Source organism: Grampus griseus (genome assembly GCF_964374135.1).
Source record: "Grampus griseus genome assembly, chromosome: 14".
Lineage (NCBI taxonomy): Eukaryota > Metazoa > Chordata > Mammalia > Artiodactyla > Delphinidae > Grampus > Grampus griseus.
Window position 1 is genome coordinate 72,360,819 of NC_139008.1, and position 18,127 is coordinate 72,378,945.

General features: G+C 51.0%; 1 protein-coding gene across 2 annotated transcripts in view; it reads left to right on the forward strand.

The window, feature by feature from the left end:
• Nucleotides 1–266: 266 nt before the first annotated feature.
• L3MBTL1 (L3MBTL histone methyl-lysine binding protein 1) overlaps nt 267–18,127 on the forward strand; it is a gene marked incomplete at both ends in the record, with an annotated part of 29,502 nt that continues 11,641 nt past the window's right edge. For both annotated transcript variants that reach the window (XM_082670339.1, XM_082670340.1), the window contains 15 exons: nt 267–402; nt 574–800; nt 1,134–1,275; nt 1,597–1,747; nt 1,879–2,014; nt 2,690–2,774; nt 10,920–11,005; nt 11,498–11,602; nt 12,461–12,596; nt 12,935–13,026; nt 14,287–14,438; nt 16,477–16,553; nt 17,081–17,166; nt 17,350–17,460; nt 17,938–18,052. In XM_082670339.1, coding sequence (XP_082526465.1) covers nt 267–402; nt 574–800; nt 1,134–1,275; nt 1,597–1,747; nt 1,879–2,014; nt 2,690–2,774; nt 10,920–11,005; nt 11,498–11,602; nt 12,461–12,596; nt 12,935–13,026; nt 14,287–14,438; nt 16,477–16,553; nt 17,081–17,166; nt 17,350–17,460; nt 17,938–18,052 — 1,837 coding nt within the window. The remainder of the gene's footprint in view (nt 403–573; nt 801–1,133; nt 1,276–1,596; nt 1,748–1,878; nt 2,015–2,689; nt 2,775–10,919; nt 11,006–11,497; nt 11,603–12,460; nt 12,597–12,934; nt 13,027–14,286; nt 14,439–16,476; nt 16,554–17,080; nt 17,167–17,349; nt 17,461–17,937; nt 18,053–18,127) is intronic.

An 18,127-nucleotide genomic window follows, 5' to 3' on the forward strand; every position in this document is an offset into this window, starting at 1 on the left:
GACTCCCTAGAGTGTACACATCAGTTTACAAAGCACCCTCACACATGCCCATCTTACAGAGACTGGGGGAGGTGCAGGGCCTGGCCAGAGCCCTCACCTGAGTGACCTGGATAGAGCCAGGAGCCAAACTTGATGCTGGGCTCCTAAAACACCCTGCTCCCCTCAGCCCTGAGGCTTTTCTCTGTGGGTGGGCAGCTCCTCCTCAAGGAGGTCTCTTACCTCCCTGATCACCTTGGGGGCTGTGTTCCTTTTGTAGGCCTACCAGGATGGAGGGGCATGCGGAAATAGAGATGCTGAGGACACTGAAGGGGCCCTCCACAGGGGAGGTCAGCGTGCACCTGGTGGCCAGAGACAGCCCAGGTTCAGGCTCTCACCTGCCCGCTGCTGCCTTTATCATTCCAGGTGGGCATAGCCAGGGGTCTGGGGAAGAGAAGCACCCACATACCTGCCCAAGCAGGTGTGGGTCCTGGGGAGGAGATGATACTTTTCACCTGCCTGCACACATGCATGGCCAGATTGGGGCAGGGCCACCAGGCTCATCTGTGTCGTGTCTGTCCGTGTATCTGTTCGCAGCCAGCTCAGCCACCCTTGGTCTGCCCAGCAGTGCCCTGGATGTGTCCTGCTTTCCGCGGGAGCAGATCCATGTGGGCACCTCAGAGCGAGTGGCTGGCAGCGTACCTGTCACCGCCACTGTTCTGCCACAGTTAAGCGCTGGGCCGGCGGCCAGCCCCAGCGCCGGCACAGTGCGGCTCCTGGAGTGGACCGAGGCCGCGGCCCCGCCTTCTAGGAGTGGCCTGCGGGTCAGTATCTGTGAGGATTGGGGGGGGTCCAGCGAGCCGCAGCTGTGGGGCGGGGCCTGCGGGCCTGGAGGCGGGGCCTGAGGCGGAAGGTGGGGAAGCTGGCCGAGAGGGAGGATTCTGGGGGTGGGACTTGGAGTGAGGGACTCTGGGGGCGTGGCTTGGAGTGCAGACCTCCCCAAACGAGACATTTGCGGGGCCCTAGGGGCGCGGCTTATGGGGAATGGGTTCCGGGGGCGTGGCTTGCAGTGAGGCGGCTGGAGAAGGACCATGCTGACTAGGGGTGGGTCAAGGGCCAGTACAGGAGCCGTGGTCCTCTGACCCTCCGCACTCCAGTTTCAGATAAGCGAATACTCACCGCCGAACATGGTAGGAGCGGAGCAGCCCCCAAGCCCCGAGCTGCGGCGGGAAGGCGTGGCCGAGTACGAAGATGGCGAGGCCCTGGCGGGAGGTGGCAATGCGGGCCCCCAGCAGCCGGGTAGGAGCCCAAGGCCCGAAGCTGGGCCCCTGTGGGAGTAGGGGGAGCCCTGAACTCCCTGAGGAGCCATGGCCAGGGGCGTGGCCCGAGGGGGCGTGGCCCGGGTGCCAGCAGGTGTGCCCACGCCCACGGGTCGGTCTTGGGGCGGAGAAGGCTGCGGGCCGGTGGGGTGGGGTGGGAGGGGAAGTAGATGGGGCTATCCAGTAGGGGAGCCCAAGGTGGGGGGACCAAAGGGGAGGCCAAGCGTGGGCTCCGAGGTGGGCGGAGCCTGAGTGTGGAAGTGATGGGTGGGAGGCCTGAGACCCTTTTGGCCCCCTGCAGAAGACCTCCCCCAGGACCCTCCAGGAGATAACCCTCAGGACCCGCCAGAGGATGATGGCACCTGCCAATGCCAGGCGTGTGGGCCTCAGCAAGGCGCTGGTCCAGATCCTGGGGCCTCCAATGATGGCTGCCCCCAGCTGTTCCAGGAGCGGTAAGGGGGAGGGAATTCACCTCTTCTTCTCTGCCTGCGGGCCTCAAAGCCCCACGCCTGTTCAGGGGTTAGGAGAGGGTGTGGATGGTGCAGGGTGGGTAGTTCTTTCCCTCAGGCTGCCCCTCCCTCAGGTCAGTCATAGTGGAGAACTCTTCAGGCCAGAACAACTCCTGCACCAGCGCTTCTGAGCTCCTCAAACCCATGAAGAAAAGGAAGCATAGGGAATATCAGAGCCTATCTGAGGAGGATTCGGAGCCGGAGGCCATGGTAGGAAGAGGGCTTGGGGAGGGGAGGGGGAGGCTAGAGGCTATACCTCAATTCCACTATCCCCTCCATTAATCCAGATCGTGGGGCTGGGCTAGAGAAGACACATAGTGACTCACTCATCATATTTTGGGGTCCCATCCTGAGTCAGATCCTGTACTTGGTTGGAGGGAAATAAATAAACCGCTCTCCTGTTTTTCTAGACCTCCCATCTCAGTCTAGTGGCAGGGCTAAGTCACATTGACATGAATCAATAACCAAGTAGATGTGCAGGCAGATGGAAAGCTTCATCACTGGAGCCCCATCTCTGAGCCAGAGGCCAGGGAGCACAGGGCTCTAGTTGCAGAGAAGCTGGAGAAGACAGAGCATGAAAGTTCCACTGGGCAGGCAAAATTGGCACAGGGCAAGTATTTGTGTCCTCAGTTTCCCCACCTGGGAATGAGGAGAATTGTAGTCAGGCTGTGTAACTAGGGGGGGGTGTGCTAATGTGAGTCTCTGCCCATGTGGTAAGGGACTGTCTGCCAGAGCTGTGTTCCCGCTGGTAGCCTAGAAGAATATCCATCTGTTTGGGGAAGAGCACCATGTGACCAGAGAGCTAGGCAGGGGCCAGGAATAGAGGCTGAGGCTTCACGCCAATGCACGAGGACAGGAAGCTGGGATCTGGCTTGCCTTCCACAGGAGAAGCAAGAAGAAGGAAAGGATTCAGAGGGACAGCCCACCACTAGCACCCCAGAAAGTGAGGAGTGGAACAGCAGCCAGCCTGGTATGATGGCCCGTGTGTATATTATATTCATGTGTGGATACACCTTCGGAAGTGTGAGGCTGGGAGTGCGGGTTACCATTGTGATGGTGTGTTGTACATATACAGATAACCATAAGTTAGCACGTGTGTGACAGAGAGAATGAGAGAGACAGAGAGAGACGGTGGTTTTGGTTTGTGCATCAGTATATGTGTGTTCTTGGGGGTTATATCATGTGTGTGTTTATCCTCTTTTATCCAGTTGCGAGCAGGCCTCACAATATCCAAAGACTTAAGCAGCCTTTAATGGCAGCATGTGGTGGCGTGAGCAAGTCCGTACCGGTCATTGGTCTGACCTTGCTATTTGGGCCCCCATTCTGACCCTTCAGTTCTAAGAAAAATGGAACAAAGGTCATTCATAGTTAGCTCTGGCCCTCAGGTCTTCTCCATTACCATCTCCACATTGCCATGTGACAACAGCCAACTGGAGCCAAGTAACATTTATCGCACTTATAATCGCCTAGATACTGGGTAGCAATGTCTATCTTCCTCCCTCAAAACCGAATCTCTTCTACTAAGCATCTGTATCCCTGGTCCTTAGTCCAGAGGCTGGTGTGGAGTACACTCTCAATACATGTGTTTGTTCAGTGGATGAATGGAGGAGTTGTATGTTGGTGCTTCCTCTTGGACCATGGCTCAGTTGCATGAGTCACTGTCTTTCCTGTCCCAGGGAGAACCAGAGAGCGAGGTCAGTTCTAGGGCATCATTCTGCCTTGATGGCTCCAGTGCCATACAGAAGAGTTCAATCTGTGTCCAGGGCTCTGAACTCTATCGTGCCTATTCCATATTTTGCCCATCTTAGCCAAACCAGATTTTCACCGCTCTCTCTTTCACCCGAGGCTGTCACATCAGAAGCCAAAGTCTTAGCTCTCATTGGTTTATGGCATCTTAAGTCTTAAATAGAGGAAGGAGTTAGTGTCTAACTGCGGTTGGCTCAACTGCTCTATCTTTCTTAAGGAAATACATTCTTTTTTTGTTTTTGGGGGCCGCACTGTGTGGCTTGTGGGATCTTAGTTCCCTGACCAGGGATCGAAGCTGGGCCATCGGCAGTGAGAGCACGGAGTCCTAACCACTGGACCTCCAGGGACTTCCCTCCCCAGGAATACATTCTTAAACCAGCATTTTTTTACCTGGCTCCTGTTGACCAGTCTAAAGTTATCTTTTGATTCATACATTTCACCGTCTCAACCGTGAACATCAGTGTGGCATTTGTTTCTGGATATTTTCTCCCTTCCGCCTTTTTTCGAGGGAAGAAACTTTGTCAGTAGACAGAAGTTTGCATTTATGGCTAAAATCTTTTTCCACTCATTTTTGGGATCTTTTGGGAGAAGAATCTGGGGGTAGAGGGGGAGGTGGCAGGGCTGCTTGCATGTCCTGTGTGTGTGGATAATCTGTATTTTACCTACATTCTATTTGGTAGTTTGATGGCTACCCTATTGGATTCATGTTCTACAGACCTGACGTATCTAGTCCTGATGGAATGTTCCAATAGTTTAAGAGTTAGAGCCATGTAACTCATGTACACACACTCAGCCTTCTCTTCCATATATCTCCTTCACCTTTTCAATTGTTTTGTGTGAAGCATCATTTTCTTTTTTTAAATTTATTTGTTTTTTGGCTGCTTTGGGTCTTTGTTGCTGCCTGCGGGCTTTCTCTAGTTGCGGCGAGCAGGGGCTACTCTTTGTTTGCGGTGCGTGGGCTTCTCATTGCTGTGTCTTCTCTTGTTGTGGAGCACGGGCTCTAGGTGCACAGGCTTCAGCTGTTGTGGCATGCGGGCTCAGTAGTTGTGGCTCGCGAGCTTAGTTGTTCCATGGCATGTGGCATCTTCCCGGACCAGGGCTCAAACCCATGTCCCCTACATTGGCAGGCAGATTCTTAACCACTGCACCACCAGGGAAGTCCAATGAAGCATCATTTTCTAACACACCATTGCAAAAGTCTTAATAATTTATATAGTCGTTAATAGCTATTCTGATAATTTTAACAGTTACTGATATTCTCATTTCATCTCTCATCCTGCCCACATCCAGGTCAAGTATCAGCAGTGGCACTCTTTGGGGTCAACTTGTTATAGCCTTTTCAGATTCAGAGCAATGCTACAAGCATCCTGTTCTATTTCCTTATAGTTACTTTAGACATATATTTTTACCCATTTTAAATTGAGTTATTGTCTTAATTATTTGAATTAATTGTTATTAATTCTTTATATATTCTGGATACAAGTCCTTTGTCAGATGTATATATTACAAATATTTTCTCCCAGTTTTTGGCTAGCTTTTTTGTTTTCTTCTGAATGATGTCTTTTGAGGAACAGAAAGTTTTCATTTTGATGATGTCTAACATATCCATTTTTTTACAGTTAGTGCTTTATACATATTTTTACAAGAAACAGCTTCTTTTTTTTGCCACGATGCACGCCTTGTGGGATCTCAGTTCCCCGACCAGGGATCGAACTGGGCCATGGCAGTGAAAGCTAGGAATCCTAACCACTAGGCCACCAGGGAACTCCCAAGAAACAGCTTTTTAATAGGTTTATAGAGATATAATTCACATACCATATAGTCCACTCATTTGAAGTGTACCATTCAGTGGTTTTTAGTTGATTCACAGAGTTGTATAGCCATTATCACAATCAATTTTAAAACATTTTCATAACTCCAAAGAGAAACCCTGTACCCATTAATTGACATTCCCCCCAAACCACCAATTCCCATCCGGCCCTAGGCAACCACCAATCTATTTTCTGTATATATGGATTTGCCTGTTCTGGGCATTTCATATAAATGGGATCATATACATGTAGTCCTTTGTGACTGGCTTCTTTCACTTAGCACAGTGTTTCATGGTTTATCCATGTGTAGCATGTATCAGTACTTCATCCCTTTTTTTCCATCTCTTTTTTATTGCTGAACAATATTGTATGGATATATCACACTTTATTTATCAATTGATGAATATATATGGGTTGTTTCCACTTTGGTGCTATTATGAATAATGCTGATATGAACATCTGTGTGCAAGTTTTGTCTGGACATAAGTGTTCATTACTCTTGGGTATATACCTAGGAGTGGAATTGCTGGGTCATATGTTTAGCCTTTTAAGGAACTGCTAGACTGTGTTCCAAAGTGGCTGTACCATTTTATATACCCACCAGTAGCATATAAGGGTTCCAGTTTATCCACATTCTCACCAAGCCTTGTTATTAACTGTCTTTTTGATTATAGCCATCATAGTGGGTATGGAGTGGTATCTCTTTGTGTGTTCTTTTTTTAAATAAATTTATTTGTTTGTTTGTTTGTTTTTGGCTGCGTTGGGTCTTCGTCGTTGCACGCAGGCTTACTCTAGTTGCAGCGAGTGGGGGCTACTCTTCATTGCGTTGCGTGGGCTTCTCATTGCGGTGGCTTCTCTTTGTTGCAGAACACGGGCTCTAGGTGCGTGGGCTTCAGTAGTTGTGGCACGTGGGCTCAGTAGTTGTGGCTCACAGGCTCTAGAGCACAGGCTCAGTAGTTGCAGTGCACGGGTTTACTTGCTCCGTGGTATGTGGGATCTTCCCGGACCAGGGCTTGAACCATGTCCCCTGCTTTGGCAGGCAGATTCTTAACCACTGCACCACTGGGGAAGTTCCTCTTCTTGTGGTTTTGATTTGCATTTCCCTGATGGCTAATGATGTTGAACATCTTTTCTTATGCTTGTTGGCCATTTATATATTCTCTTTGGAGAAATATTTATTCAGATCCTTGCCGTTTTCAAATTGGGTATAAGAAACACGTTTCCTATCAAAATACAAGGAGTGCCATGCAGAGTTGGGGAACAAGTTGAGAATATAAGTGTGTGATTCAGTACAAGACATTGATCAGTATGCCGCTTGCAGCAGTGCCCTCTTAAATTTACATGCAAAATTCTGTGAATTGCTCATTTTCCTGGGGAGGTGGCCCATGGCTTTCATTAGATTTTGAAAAGAGTCCATTTATACTCCATAGAAACTGAGGGCTGGATAAACAGTAGAGCACAGCATTATGGAGCCCAACCTCTTGAGTCTGGTATTCCCAGGCATAGATCCCTTATACTTTTGGAACACACGTAACAGGCTCTTCATTAAGCATTCTGTCTTAAAATGAACTGATTATGAATTGGCTAACCATGCTCTATAAGAAGTAGATAAATACAGAGATGTATCTGTAGCAATTTAAAATGAAAAGAACCAGCCAATGGTGGCATCCTGATGACTGCTTGTCATCGGTTGTTCTTGAACCATGGTGCTCTGTTCTTTACATTTTTTTGTCTTTCCTGTTGACCTTCCAGTGGAAGGTCTGGCTAGAACCATTCATTTGGGAATTATCTCTACTGAAAAAGCTGAAGCCATGCTGAAGAAGCTTCCAGAGAGAAGATGGGAGGGAAGTACTATATTGATTTCTAGGGATCCACCATTAATGAGCAGGGTTAGGGTGGGAGAAAGAAAAACCTGTAATGGAAGTAGAAGAGGCGGAAGATACAGCCAAGAAAGTACAGCAAGAAGGAAATGCTGAGATGGAACAGGTGGTTGGTAGCACATGGAGATCAAGAGAGTTGAGTAATAAGACAAGATCATTGGATTGTGGCCCTGGTGACTCAAGAGAGCAATTTCATTAGTGTGTAGAAGTAGGCTTAAGACTGGGTGATTAAGAAGGGAATTCGTCAAAAGAATGTTAAAGTTCTTCACAATATCCCTTTATCTTTTTGAAGTCTGCAGGATATGTAGTGATATCCCTTTTAAAATTTCTCCTATTATTACGTGTGCCTTCTCTCTGTTTCTTTTTTTTCCCAGCTTTGAGAGGCCCGCGTACCGGAAAAAAAAAAAACCAAAAAAACCCCTATGCTAGGTGCCAGAGATATGGCTGGGTCTTGAAGGATGAGAAAAAGATAGGAGGATGGGACAGGGTGGTGACAGAACCTCTGAGACAGAGGGATCAGCATGTGCAAAGGCACAGAGGCATGGAAATGCAGGATGAGGCTAGTTCACTAGGGGTTTGTATGTGTGGAAAGGTATTTGGATTTTTGGTTTTTGATTGGAAATCCAAAGCCATTGAGGACCTCAAAGCAAAACAATAACAAACTAATTTTTATTTTAGAGATTCTGGCAACAAACTGAGTTTTAGGCACAGTAAATTAAGAGGCTCTAGGACTAGGTTCAAAACAAGAAGGACAGAGAACATGGAGAAGTGGAGATATAGTCAAGAGATAGCTAGGAGTTGCAATCAGTAGGACTCAGGCACTAAAGAATCCTGGGGAGTAAAACAAGAGATGTAAAGGATCCCTCCCAGGCTTCCAGCTTGCATGACTGGATGAACGGTGTGGTGCTGTTGACTAGGATAGAGAATACTGAGAGGGGCAGAAGCTTTGGCAGAGAAGTTGCGAGTTTGGTTTTGGACAGCCTGACCTTGCTAAGAAAGTGCTAGCCAGGGGCGTCTAGTCTAAGGGAGCAGAAATAAGCAAAGGAACATTTCTGGAAATCAAGAGAGGATTGGTGCTACAGCCAGCCTATATGGTGCCTTTGTGCAAATTATAAACAGGTGCCCCTTTGGAACAGACCAATTAGAAAAAGTCAGCGTGTCTTCATAGCAGACTAAGCCACGTGGCCTGGCAAGGAGCCAGGCTAGATTCCAGCCCCCATTCACCCTCTTGGCTGGGCACCTATGTATGGTACACAAACTATACAAACATGCACGGGAGCTTTGGGACCTACTTGAGCTTGGGGATTTGCCTAAAGTTTCAGCCAGTTGTTCACCATGGAAAAAGGATGCAGGAAACTGGAGGAGGCTGGGGGCTTGGTCAGGGAGGGAGTCTAGTCATTACTAAAAGGTTTAGTGGTCAGGCCTCTCTCTAGTGGATTACATTTAATCTCTTTTCCCATCTGTGAAAAGGATTACTACCAGCCCTGCCTATCATGTCCAGACAATGTTAGGATTAAAGGGGACCATGTATATGAAGTCTCTGAACCATCCCTGTACCCCCAGTTTCTGGCACCAGACACGGTACATGGGAGGTACCCCTACATGATCAAAGGAACGGTTGAGGTAGAAGGAAGGGGCGGGCGATGGTAAACTGTAAATATGCGTTATGACTACGAGAGAATCCAGGTAATAAAGGCCCAGGGAGGGGAGTGGCGGGGAGGGTGGGAGGGTAAGGATGGGAGTGTGAGGGTGGCAGGTGAAGATGTCAGAGGTCTCTACTATGGCATGAGGGGCTTAGAGCTTGGCCATGTTGGAGTATGGCTAAAGAGAAATGAACTTGCAATGAAAGAGCCAAGGCGGGGCCAAGGTGCCTGAGATGAGGAATCTGACAGCTAATCAGCTCCTTGGCTTGTGTTATAGTTTGGGAAGAGTGAGACAAAAAGCTAGATGTCATCCACAGAGAACTGGGTGCTGTAAAGGGATTGGTAAATAGTACTGGTGATTTGAAAAAACAGGTATTATGCAGGATGATGTGGAATGCCAGTGGCCAGAAACAGCAAGGTGATGCTAAGCCTGGCATCCTGAAGCCTCCTCCCTGCCCCTCCCCCTACACCGTAAGTCCAGATGAGGACCGAGTGGGAACAGTGAGAGTTTCTTGAGGGACTGTAGTGGGTGATGTGTTCTAAGGTAGGGGTCCCCGACCCCTGGTCCGGTCTTCGGCCTGCTAGGAACTGGGCTGCAGAGCAGGAGGTGAATGGCAGGCAAGCGAGCAAAGCTTCCCTTGCTTCCCGCTCCCCTTACCCCCGCATCGCTCACATTACCACCTGAACCATCCCCCTACCCCCCTCCATGGAAAAACTCTTCCACGAAACCCGGTCCCTGGTGCTGAAAAGGTTGGGGACCGCTATTCTAAGGGGCGACCCAGGTTTCACTCTGGACAAAGGGGAGCTGGAAGAGCAAAGGGGAGTTGGAAGTGCTCTAGGTTGCTGTGTCGGTGTAGGTCTCAGTTTCCTGGCTTAGTTGATCTGTTGGTGAAGAAAATACCTGCTTTGGCCCATCTGGGTTAGATGGTTGGGATCTCAAGATTCAGTGGAGTGACTGGTGAACTTAGGCAGCTCCTAGGAGCCACGTACGTTCCAATTAAGGAAAAAGCTTCTTCCTGAGTGACAAACCACTCCACACCAGAATGACCCAGAGCAATCGCCAAGCGAGCCAGAGCTAGGCAGAGCGAGAGTCCAGACCAGACGGCCTTCGTGGAGACCTAGGAAGGATCCAGCATCTCATAAGGATCTTTTACTCACAGCCTCTCACTTGCTCTTCCTGATGACCCTCTCTGGTAGACAAAGTGATCTGCATTTGACAGATGACAAAATTGAGGCACGGAAGTTTCTAGAAGAAGCTGGAGCTATTCACCCAAGCGATATGAATTGATTGTGGCAAATTTTTTCAGGCTGACGTTGGGAGCTTACCTTACATGTTGCCAGCTTTTCCCATCTTTAAAGGATGTTTCGCCTCTGTGTTGGAGGCCAGGACTCCATCTCAGGCTAAATTGAAGGTCCCACAGGGAGATTCAGCTCCCCCTCCCCAGGACCTGGAGACTCCGAGGGCTGTAGGCTCTGACCAAAGTACGTGTGTGTGAGTGTGTGTTTGTGTGCACTCTGGGGGGTGTGTGTGTAATCATTCTCTACTCTGTGGGCACGCCAAGCACACATACATACATTTTGTCTCTGTGTGAGCCTGTCAGTCAGTGCTCAGAGGAAGAAGACTCGGGAAAAGGGGGTTTCTTCTTTCTGTGTGGTCTCTTCTGTTTCTTCCTCATTGCATGTTTTCCTCCCATCTCTCTTTTTCCTCTTCTTTCCCGGTGAGCTTAGGTGTTGCTGTGATTAAGTCCTCTGGCTCAGGATTTGTCATGCAGCTTCGTCCCTCTGTGGTTGAGACTCTAACCTCTGTTAGTCGCTCCCTAATCCGAAGTGCTTTTGCTGACAGTGGGCTGGGGTGGGACGGGGCGGACAGAATTTGGTACAGCCCGCTGTGTGCGGCACCTCATGGCTGAGTGGGACTAGAGGGCAGCTCGTAATCACAGACAAAAGTTTGTTTTGGAGGTTAAGGTAGAGTTGGGTTGGAAGATGGTATTTGAGGAGCAGCCCAGGGGTCAGCCTGTCTGTCTCCTGCCCACAGCCTCCGGGGAGAAGGAAGGCTGGTCGTGGGAATCCTACCTTGAGGAACAGAAGGCCATCACTGCCCCCGTCAGCCTCTTCCAGGACGTGAGTCACATACTTTCCTCCTAGGAAGAGCTTGTCTTCCCAGTCCAGGGACTCGCCACCAAACTCAGGCCTTCTGGTGTTTTCTGTGTCTGACATCCCTCAAAGGACTTGCACAATGGAAGGTGGAAAGACTCGTTAGGGGCCCAGAGTAGAGAAGGGCTCACTGTAAGGGGCTTCCTCGGTGGGAAGAAATAGGGGAGTGGGACCCAGGCTCACCCATCCCTGGGCCTGCAGACTTTTGAGTTCTGGCGCTTTCTAATCAGTTCTGATCTTTCCATGACTTGGGTAAGAGAGAGTCCCGAAATCCATTGTTCGAGGGAACTAGGAGCTAGTCCGTCCTGCTTTGGATCCCTGCACTAAAGACCCCCAAATAAGTCACCCCTTTGGTAGTGCTGGGCGGGTGGAGCCCCAAGGCAGTTCCTTTGCCCGCGCGCACTAAGCAAGGGTGAGGCTGGAGGGAAGCTGAGCCCTTTTCCATCTGTGCATTGACAGTACCAGGTGGTCACTCATAACAAGAATGGCTTCAAACCGGGCATGAAGTTGGAAGGCATTGACCCTCAGCACCCAAGCATGTACTTCATCCTCACCGTGGCTGAGGTGAGCTGAGGCTGGCACCCCCATCCTGGTGACGCCTCTCAGGATGGCTTGAAGGAGCCAGCCAGGGGCACGGAGGGCTCGGACTCAGATGAGGGGGGCACTGCACTGCCCTCAGAAAGGGGAGGGGAAGGCGCAGAAAGCTAAAAATCGGACAGAAATCAGGCGAAGGGTCGGGGTGGTGATGTTACTGAGGAGGAGCGCTCCTGAGGGCGGGGATGGTGGCTCGAGTCCAACAAGGTCCTTGTCCTCTTAGGAGCTCACCGTTGTGTGGGAATCAGCCAGATAAACGGCCACAGCCCACAGGGGAGATGACAGATGTGAGCAGGGGGGCACTGAGGGGACAGGAGCGGCTTCAGAGAGGAAGGGCCTCCATTGCTGAGTCTCGAGAGATGAGTTGTGAATGAATAGGATGTTCAGGCACAAGAGGCAAAGCGAGCGGAAGCACTGAGGCATGGAATGCCACGTTCAAGGGCGCCGTGCTCAAGGAGCCGCCATCAGCTTGCTGAGGTCTGAGCAGTGAGAGAAGGTAGCAGAAGGAAAGGTCCCTGGGGGCCCTGAGCAGGCCTGAGCCTTGGTCACTGCCCTTGGGATTCTATCCAGGGTTCAGAGGGGCCAGAGAGTGCCTTAGAATCTACCGTCTTGTGCCCAGAGCTCAGGGCTCATGAGTATGTGAACCATCCTCATTGCAGGATGGGAGGGTGTGGGGCAAAGTGCAGGATGCAGGGAAACCTGGGGATGAGGAGAGGTGGAGTGGGGAGTCTGCCAGCACCAGAGCCCCTGAGACACCAGGCTGGGCCAGGAGAGGTGAGGGAAGGGGAGTGCAGCGACTGCTTCCCTCCCTCCCCCTCGTGGGGCCAGGTATGTGGCTACCGCCTACGTCTGCACTTCGATGGGTATTCCGAGTGCCACGACTTCTGGATCAATGCCAGTTCCCCTGACATTCATCCCGCTGGCTGGTTCGAGAAGACGGGGCACAAGCTGCAGCCCCCCAAAGGTAAGGCCTAGCTGGGTTGGTCCCAGTGAGGCAGTGAGCCTCCCAGACCTGCCCCCCCCCTTCCTGTTGGTAGCTCCTTCCCTGTTCCCATTGCACAGCCAGCCTCTCTGCATCTCATCCTGCTATGCCTCGGCCCCAGGGCTTCTGCTTTGCCCTTGCCCTTTGAGCGGACGTCCACCCAGGTTGTGTTCTGCTTCGGCAGGGGTTCCCTGGGCAGGTTCTCGAGGCTTGTGGGGTCCTCAGGCCTGCCTGATTCTGCTGCTTCAGTGTGGGGTGCGCCCGCCATGGCCCAGCCTCTGTCTGCACGGTGCTCTGTTCTTCCCCCCCGAGGGGCCCAGGTTACAAGGAGGAGGAGTTCAGCTGGAGCCATTACCTGCGCAGCACAAGAACCCAGGCTGCCCCCAAGCACCTGTTTGTGAGCCAGAGCCACGTGAGTGCCCCTGAGTGAGCGGACATTTGCCTCCCAGGATAGAGTCACTGCAGCTGGCCAGTCTCTCTGACTCAGCAGACAAGCACTCATCTCCTGGTGCCCCCAGCTGGGCTCTGGTCCTCACCAGATGGGAGGGGCCCACTGGGCAGGCCCAGGGCCAGAGGAGGAAGCCGATTACGGGGTTCCCCTGGTTCCCTCCCTCCTCCCTACCGCTGAAATCCTTTCCTCCGCACATCCCCCTCTGAGCCTGGGCACTGAGGTGTCATTCTTCTCTTTGGCTTGGGTTTCTCTGCAGTTCTTGGTGTCAGGTCCAAGCCTGTATTGTGGGAGTGGCTTTTTCCTTCCTTTTGACCAACATTGAGGCTTTCCCATTTGGTTCCAACACTCACCCCTTGTCTTTCTCTCTGTTCAAGGCAGCCGGCAACTTTATCCCGCAGCTAAAATCTCTCCTAATCCCAAGCAAAAGGTTTGAGAGATACATAGGGAACTCCCAGTACAACTGTTACCATATGGAAAGCCCAGGGTCCCCGTGGGCCAGGGGCTGTACCATGCTGTCCAGGAACGGGCAGGTACCCCCAGCCCCAGTCCAGCCCCAGAGATCATACTTAGAGGTTCCCGTGTGACCGGTGGGCTTCTACCAGCTATTGTGACGGGGGATGCAGATTTTTAAATCAAACTGTTTAAGTCCTGTCCCCACCATTGGCCAGCTTTGTGGTCCTGGGCAAGTCACTTAATTTATAAAATGGGGGTGATAATACCCATCTCCCTAGGGCTGTGGTAAAGATTGAGGGAGGGGATGGTTTTTGGAGTTCATGCCTGACACGTGGCAGGTGCCTCCCTGCCCTGCCCCCGCCGCTCCCTGCCTCACATGTCAACTCCTCTTTCTCTGCCACGCCTCTGTGGACCCACCTGCCTCAGCCCAAGCTGGGCCAGGCTTGTCTGGGGAGGGGAGGCTTGTGCTCAGCCTGGCAGACTCTTTGGGTGAGTGTGTAGCCTCGTGTTAGTCAGTCATCTTCTGCCACAGTGAGGCTTCCTCTGAGAGTCCCTTGGAGGCCAGAAATTCCTGAGTGGCTCAGGGCTGAGGTTGGTGATTCTGCCCTGGAGGGACCCTCTTTCTCAGCCTCTTTGTCCCACCCTCCTCCCTGCCCACCCACCAGGCATGGCCCCCAGGGAACCTACTCCTCTTCCTTTGCCGGTGGGTCCTGGGCCAGCACAAGCCAGCCTGGGCCTGGCCATGGCAGCCCCTCTTCTTGCCCCCAGAGTCCCCCACCCCTGGGCTTCCAGGTGGGCATGAAGCTGGAGGCCGTGGACCGCATGAACCCATCCCTCATCTGTGTGGCCAGTGTGACCGACGTGGTGGACAGCCGCTTCCTGGTGCACTTTGACAACTGGGATGACACTTATGACTACTGGTAGTGGGAGGACCCAGACTTGGCCCTGGGGTTGGGGACGGGGATGGGGAGGGGATGGCGGGGGCGGGAGGCTTCACATAGACCCAGCCCAGCCCTGACATATTGCTCGGGGGACAGTTGACTGCCCTGTGGATTTGATCTACATCACTTATTAATTATGACGGCAATTAAATATTTCATCTAAAAGTACCAAGGTTAAGATGAGCAAACCCCTGTGACCCATGATTGTCCCTGAGATATTAAGGTGCTGTTAGAGTTTTTAGTTACTGTTGGAATTTTCTGACTTTCTCACCTCATATGTCTCACTCTCACTCAGAAGTAACATGAGGGTGTGCCCTGATCTCATAGGATAGCAGATTTAGGACCTCGAAGTTTCATCTGGGACAGTGAATAATTCTTTTTTTTAATTTTTATTTTATTTATTTTTTTATACAGCAGGTTCTTATTAGTCATCCATTTTGTACATATTAGTGTATACATGTCAATCCCAATCTCCCAATTCATCCCACCACCACCACCCCCGCCACTTTCCCCCCTTGGTGTCCATACATTTGTTCTCTACATCTGTCTCTCTATTTCTGCCCTGCAAACCGGTTCATCTGTACCATTTTTCTAGGTTCCACATATATGCGTGGATACACGATATTTGTTTTTCTCTTTCTGACTTACTTCACTCTGTATGACAGTCTCTAGATCCATCCACGTCTCTACAGATGACCCAATTTCATTCCTTTTCATGGCTGAGTAATATTCCATTGTATATATGTGCCACATCATCTTTATCCCTTCGTCCGTTGATGGACATTTAGGTTGCTTCCATGACCTGCCTATTGTAAATAGTGCTGTAATGAACATTGGGGTGCATGTGTCTTTTTGAATTATGGTTTTCTCTGGGTATATGCCCAGTAGTGGGATTGCTGGGTCATATGGTAATTCTACTTTTAGTTTTTTAAGGCCCCTCCATACTGTTCTCCATAGTGGCTGTATCAATTTACATTCCTACCAACAGTGCAAGAGGGTTCCCTTTTCTCCACACCCTCTCCAGCATTTGTTGTAGTAGATTTTCTGTTGATGCCCATTCTAACTGGTGTGAGGTGATACTTCATTGTAGTTTTGATTTTCATTTCTCTGATAATTATGATGCTGAGCAGCTTTTCATGTGCTTGTTGGCCATCTGTATGTCTTCTTTGGAGAAATGTCTGTTTAGGTCTTCTGCCCGTTTTTGGATTGGGTTGTTTGTTTTTTTAATATTGAGCTGCATGAGCTGTTTATATATTTTGAGATTAATCCTTTGTCCATTGATTCGTTTGCAAATATTTTCTCCCATTCTGAGGGGGTTTTTTTTGTCTTGTTTGTAATTTCCTTTGCTTTGCAAAAGTTTTTAAGTTTCATTAGGTCCCATTTGTTTATTTTTGTTTTTATTTCCATTACTCTAGGAGGTGGATCAAAAAAGATCTTGCTGTGGTTTACTTCAAAGAGTGTTCTTCCTATGTTTTCCTCTAAGAGTTTTATAGTGTCTGGTCTTACATTTAGGTCTCTAATCCATTTTGAGTTTATTTTTGTGTATGGTGTTAGGGAGTGTTCTGATTTCATTCTTTTACATGTAGCTGTCCAGTTTTCCCAGCACCACTTATTGAAGAGACTGTCTTTTCTCCATTGTATATCCTTGCCTCCTTTGTCATAGATTAGTTGACCATAGGTGCGTGGGTTTATCTCTGGGCTTTCTATCCTGTTCCATCGATCTATATTTCTGTTTTTGTGCCAGTACCATATTGTCTTGATTACTGTAGCTTTGTAGTATAGTCTGAAGTCAGGGAGTCTGATTCCTCCCGCTCCGTTTTTTTTCCCTCAAGACTCCTTTGGCTATTCGGGGTCTTTTGTGTCTCCATACAAATTTTAAGATTTTTTTGTTCTCGTTCTGTAAAAAATGCCACTGGTAATTTGATAGGGATTGCACTGAATCTGTAGATTGCTTTGGGTAATAGAGTCATTTTCACAAGATTGATTCTTGGGACAGTGAATAATTCTTGCCTTTCAGGTGTGATCCCAGCAGCCCCTACATCCACCCAGTGGGTTGGTGCCAGAAGCAAGGAAAGCCCCTCACCCCTCCACAAGGTGACCCTGCAGCCTGAGCCAAGCCCCCCTCTCCCTGGTCCCCTACCAGTATCTCATTAGCTGGGTCTTTAGGGGGCAGGGGGAGGGGACAGATGTGGCCTGGAGCCTTAGCTTCTTTGCCTGGGAGTTGAGAACCCTCTGATCTTAGGAGAGGCCTGTCAAACCCTGACTCTGTTAAGGTTGAAGGGAAGAAAGTTAGTTGACCCCCACCTCAGCAAGGGAGCAGGAGTCCAGAGCAACGAAAGTGTATCCTTCCCTGTCGGGGTGTTACGCTGGCCCACACGCAGTAGGGGTTCAGATGGGACCGGGGCTGGAGCAGCAGAGCCAAGGAGGGGGCTAGGGGCCAGGGTTCCCAGAAAGCCCTGTGAGCTGTGAGGTGGTGTGCTTGCTTCTGCCTGGCACCCCCCTGCCTCAGGAGCCCCCTGTCCACGGGCCTTTGTCCTTTCCGTGCCCCTGGTCCTGCTTGGAGGGGAGAGCTCCCCCAGTACACCTGGGTGCCTAGACATTGCGCTCATCCTCTCCTCCAGACTACCCAGACCCTGACAGCTTCTGTTGGGAGACATATCTGGAAGAAACTGGGGCCTCTGCTGTGCCCGCCTGGGCCTTCAAGGTGGTGAGTCATCTCTCCCCGCCCCGAGCTGAGCTCGGGAAGGCGAGGAGCCCTCGGCCAGCCAGAATGGGGCCCTGGCCTCCCCCTTTGGCTGTGGTTTCCCCAGGCACAGCACCTGGGCTCCCCTCTTGGGGATTCAGCTCTGCTGAGCTGGGCCTCGGCCTGAAGGCTGCTGTCCCCCCGCAGCGACCCCCGCACAGCTTCCTGGTCAACATGAAACTGGAGGCCGTGGACCGCAGGAACCCAGCCCTAATTCGTGTGGCCAGCGTGGAGGATGTTGAGGACCATCGGATAAAGGTGGCTCTGGGCTCCTTGGGCTGGAGGAGTGGACAGGCCAGTTGGGCAGGGCTCCTGTAGGCTGGGTTGTGGTCAAGGGCATGGCATGAGCCAGACTTGAGGGAGGCTGTGCGTTGCAGGGAAGGGAGCTCTGAACCTGAGGCTGAAGATCTTGGGTCTCAGTCTGGCCTCATCTGTGACTTACTTTTGTGAGTCGGGACAAGTCACGTCCCCTCTCTGAGCCTATAAAATGGGCCTAATCATCCTTGTCCTATCCAAGGATTGATGGGAGATGCAACTAACTTAAAGGGTGAAACCCTTGGGAAGTGTGGTGGCCAAGACAGACTACTGTGGGGTGGGCCCCTTGGTTCTTCCAATCCAGGATCTTGCTTCTGACGGGCCCCAGGGATGGGGAGAGCCTCCTGGAGCCTGGAGAACCTCCCGGCTGAGCTGGGCTCCACGAGAAGCACCTGACCTCCAAGGGTCTTTCCTCCCCAGCTCCACTTTGATGGCTGGAGTCACGCCTACGACTTCTGGATCGATGCCGACCACCCTGACATCCACCCCGCGGGCTGGTGCTCCAAGACGGGGCATCCCCTGCAGCCTCCTCTCCGTGTGTACCCCTGGGGCCCCTGGCCCTCTCCTCCTGATGCCCGGCCCTGCCCCTGAGCTCTGGCACCCCTCCCCC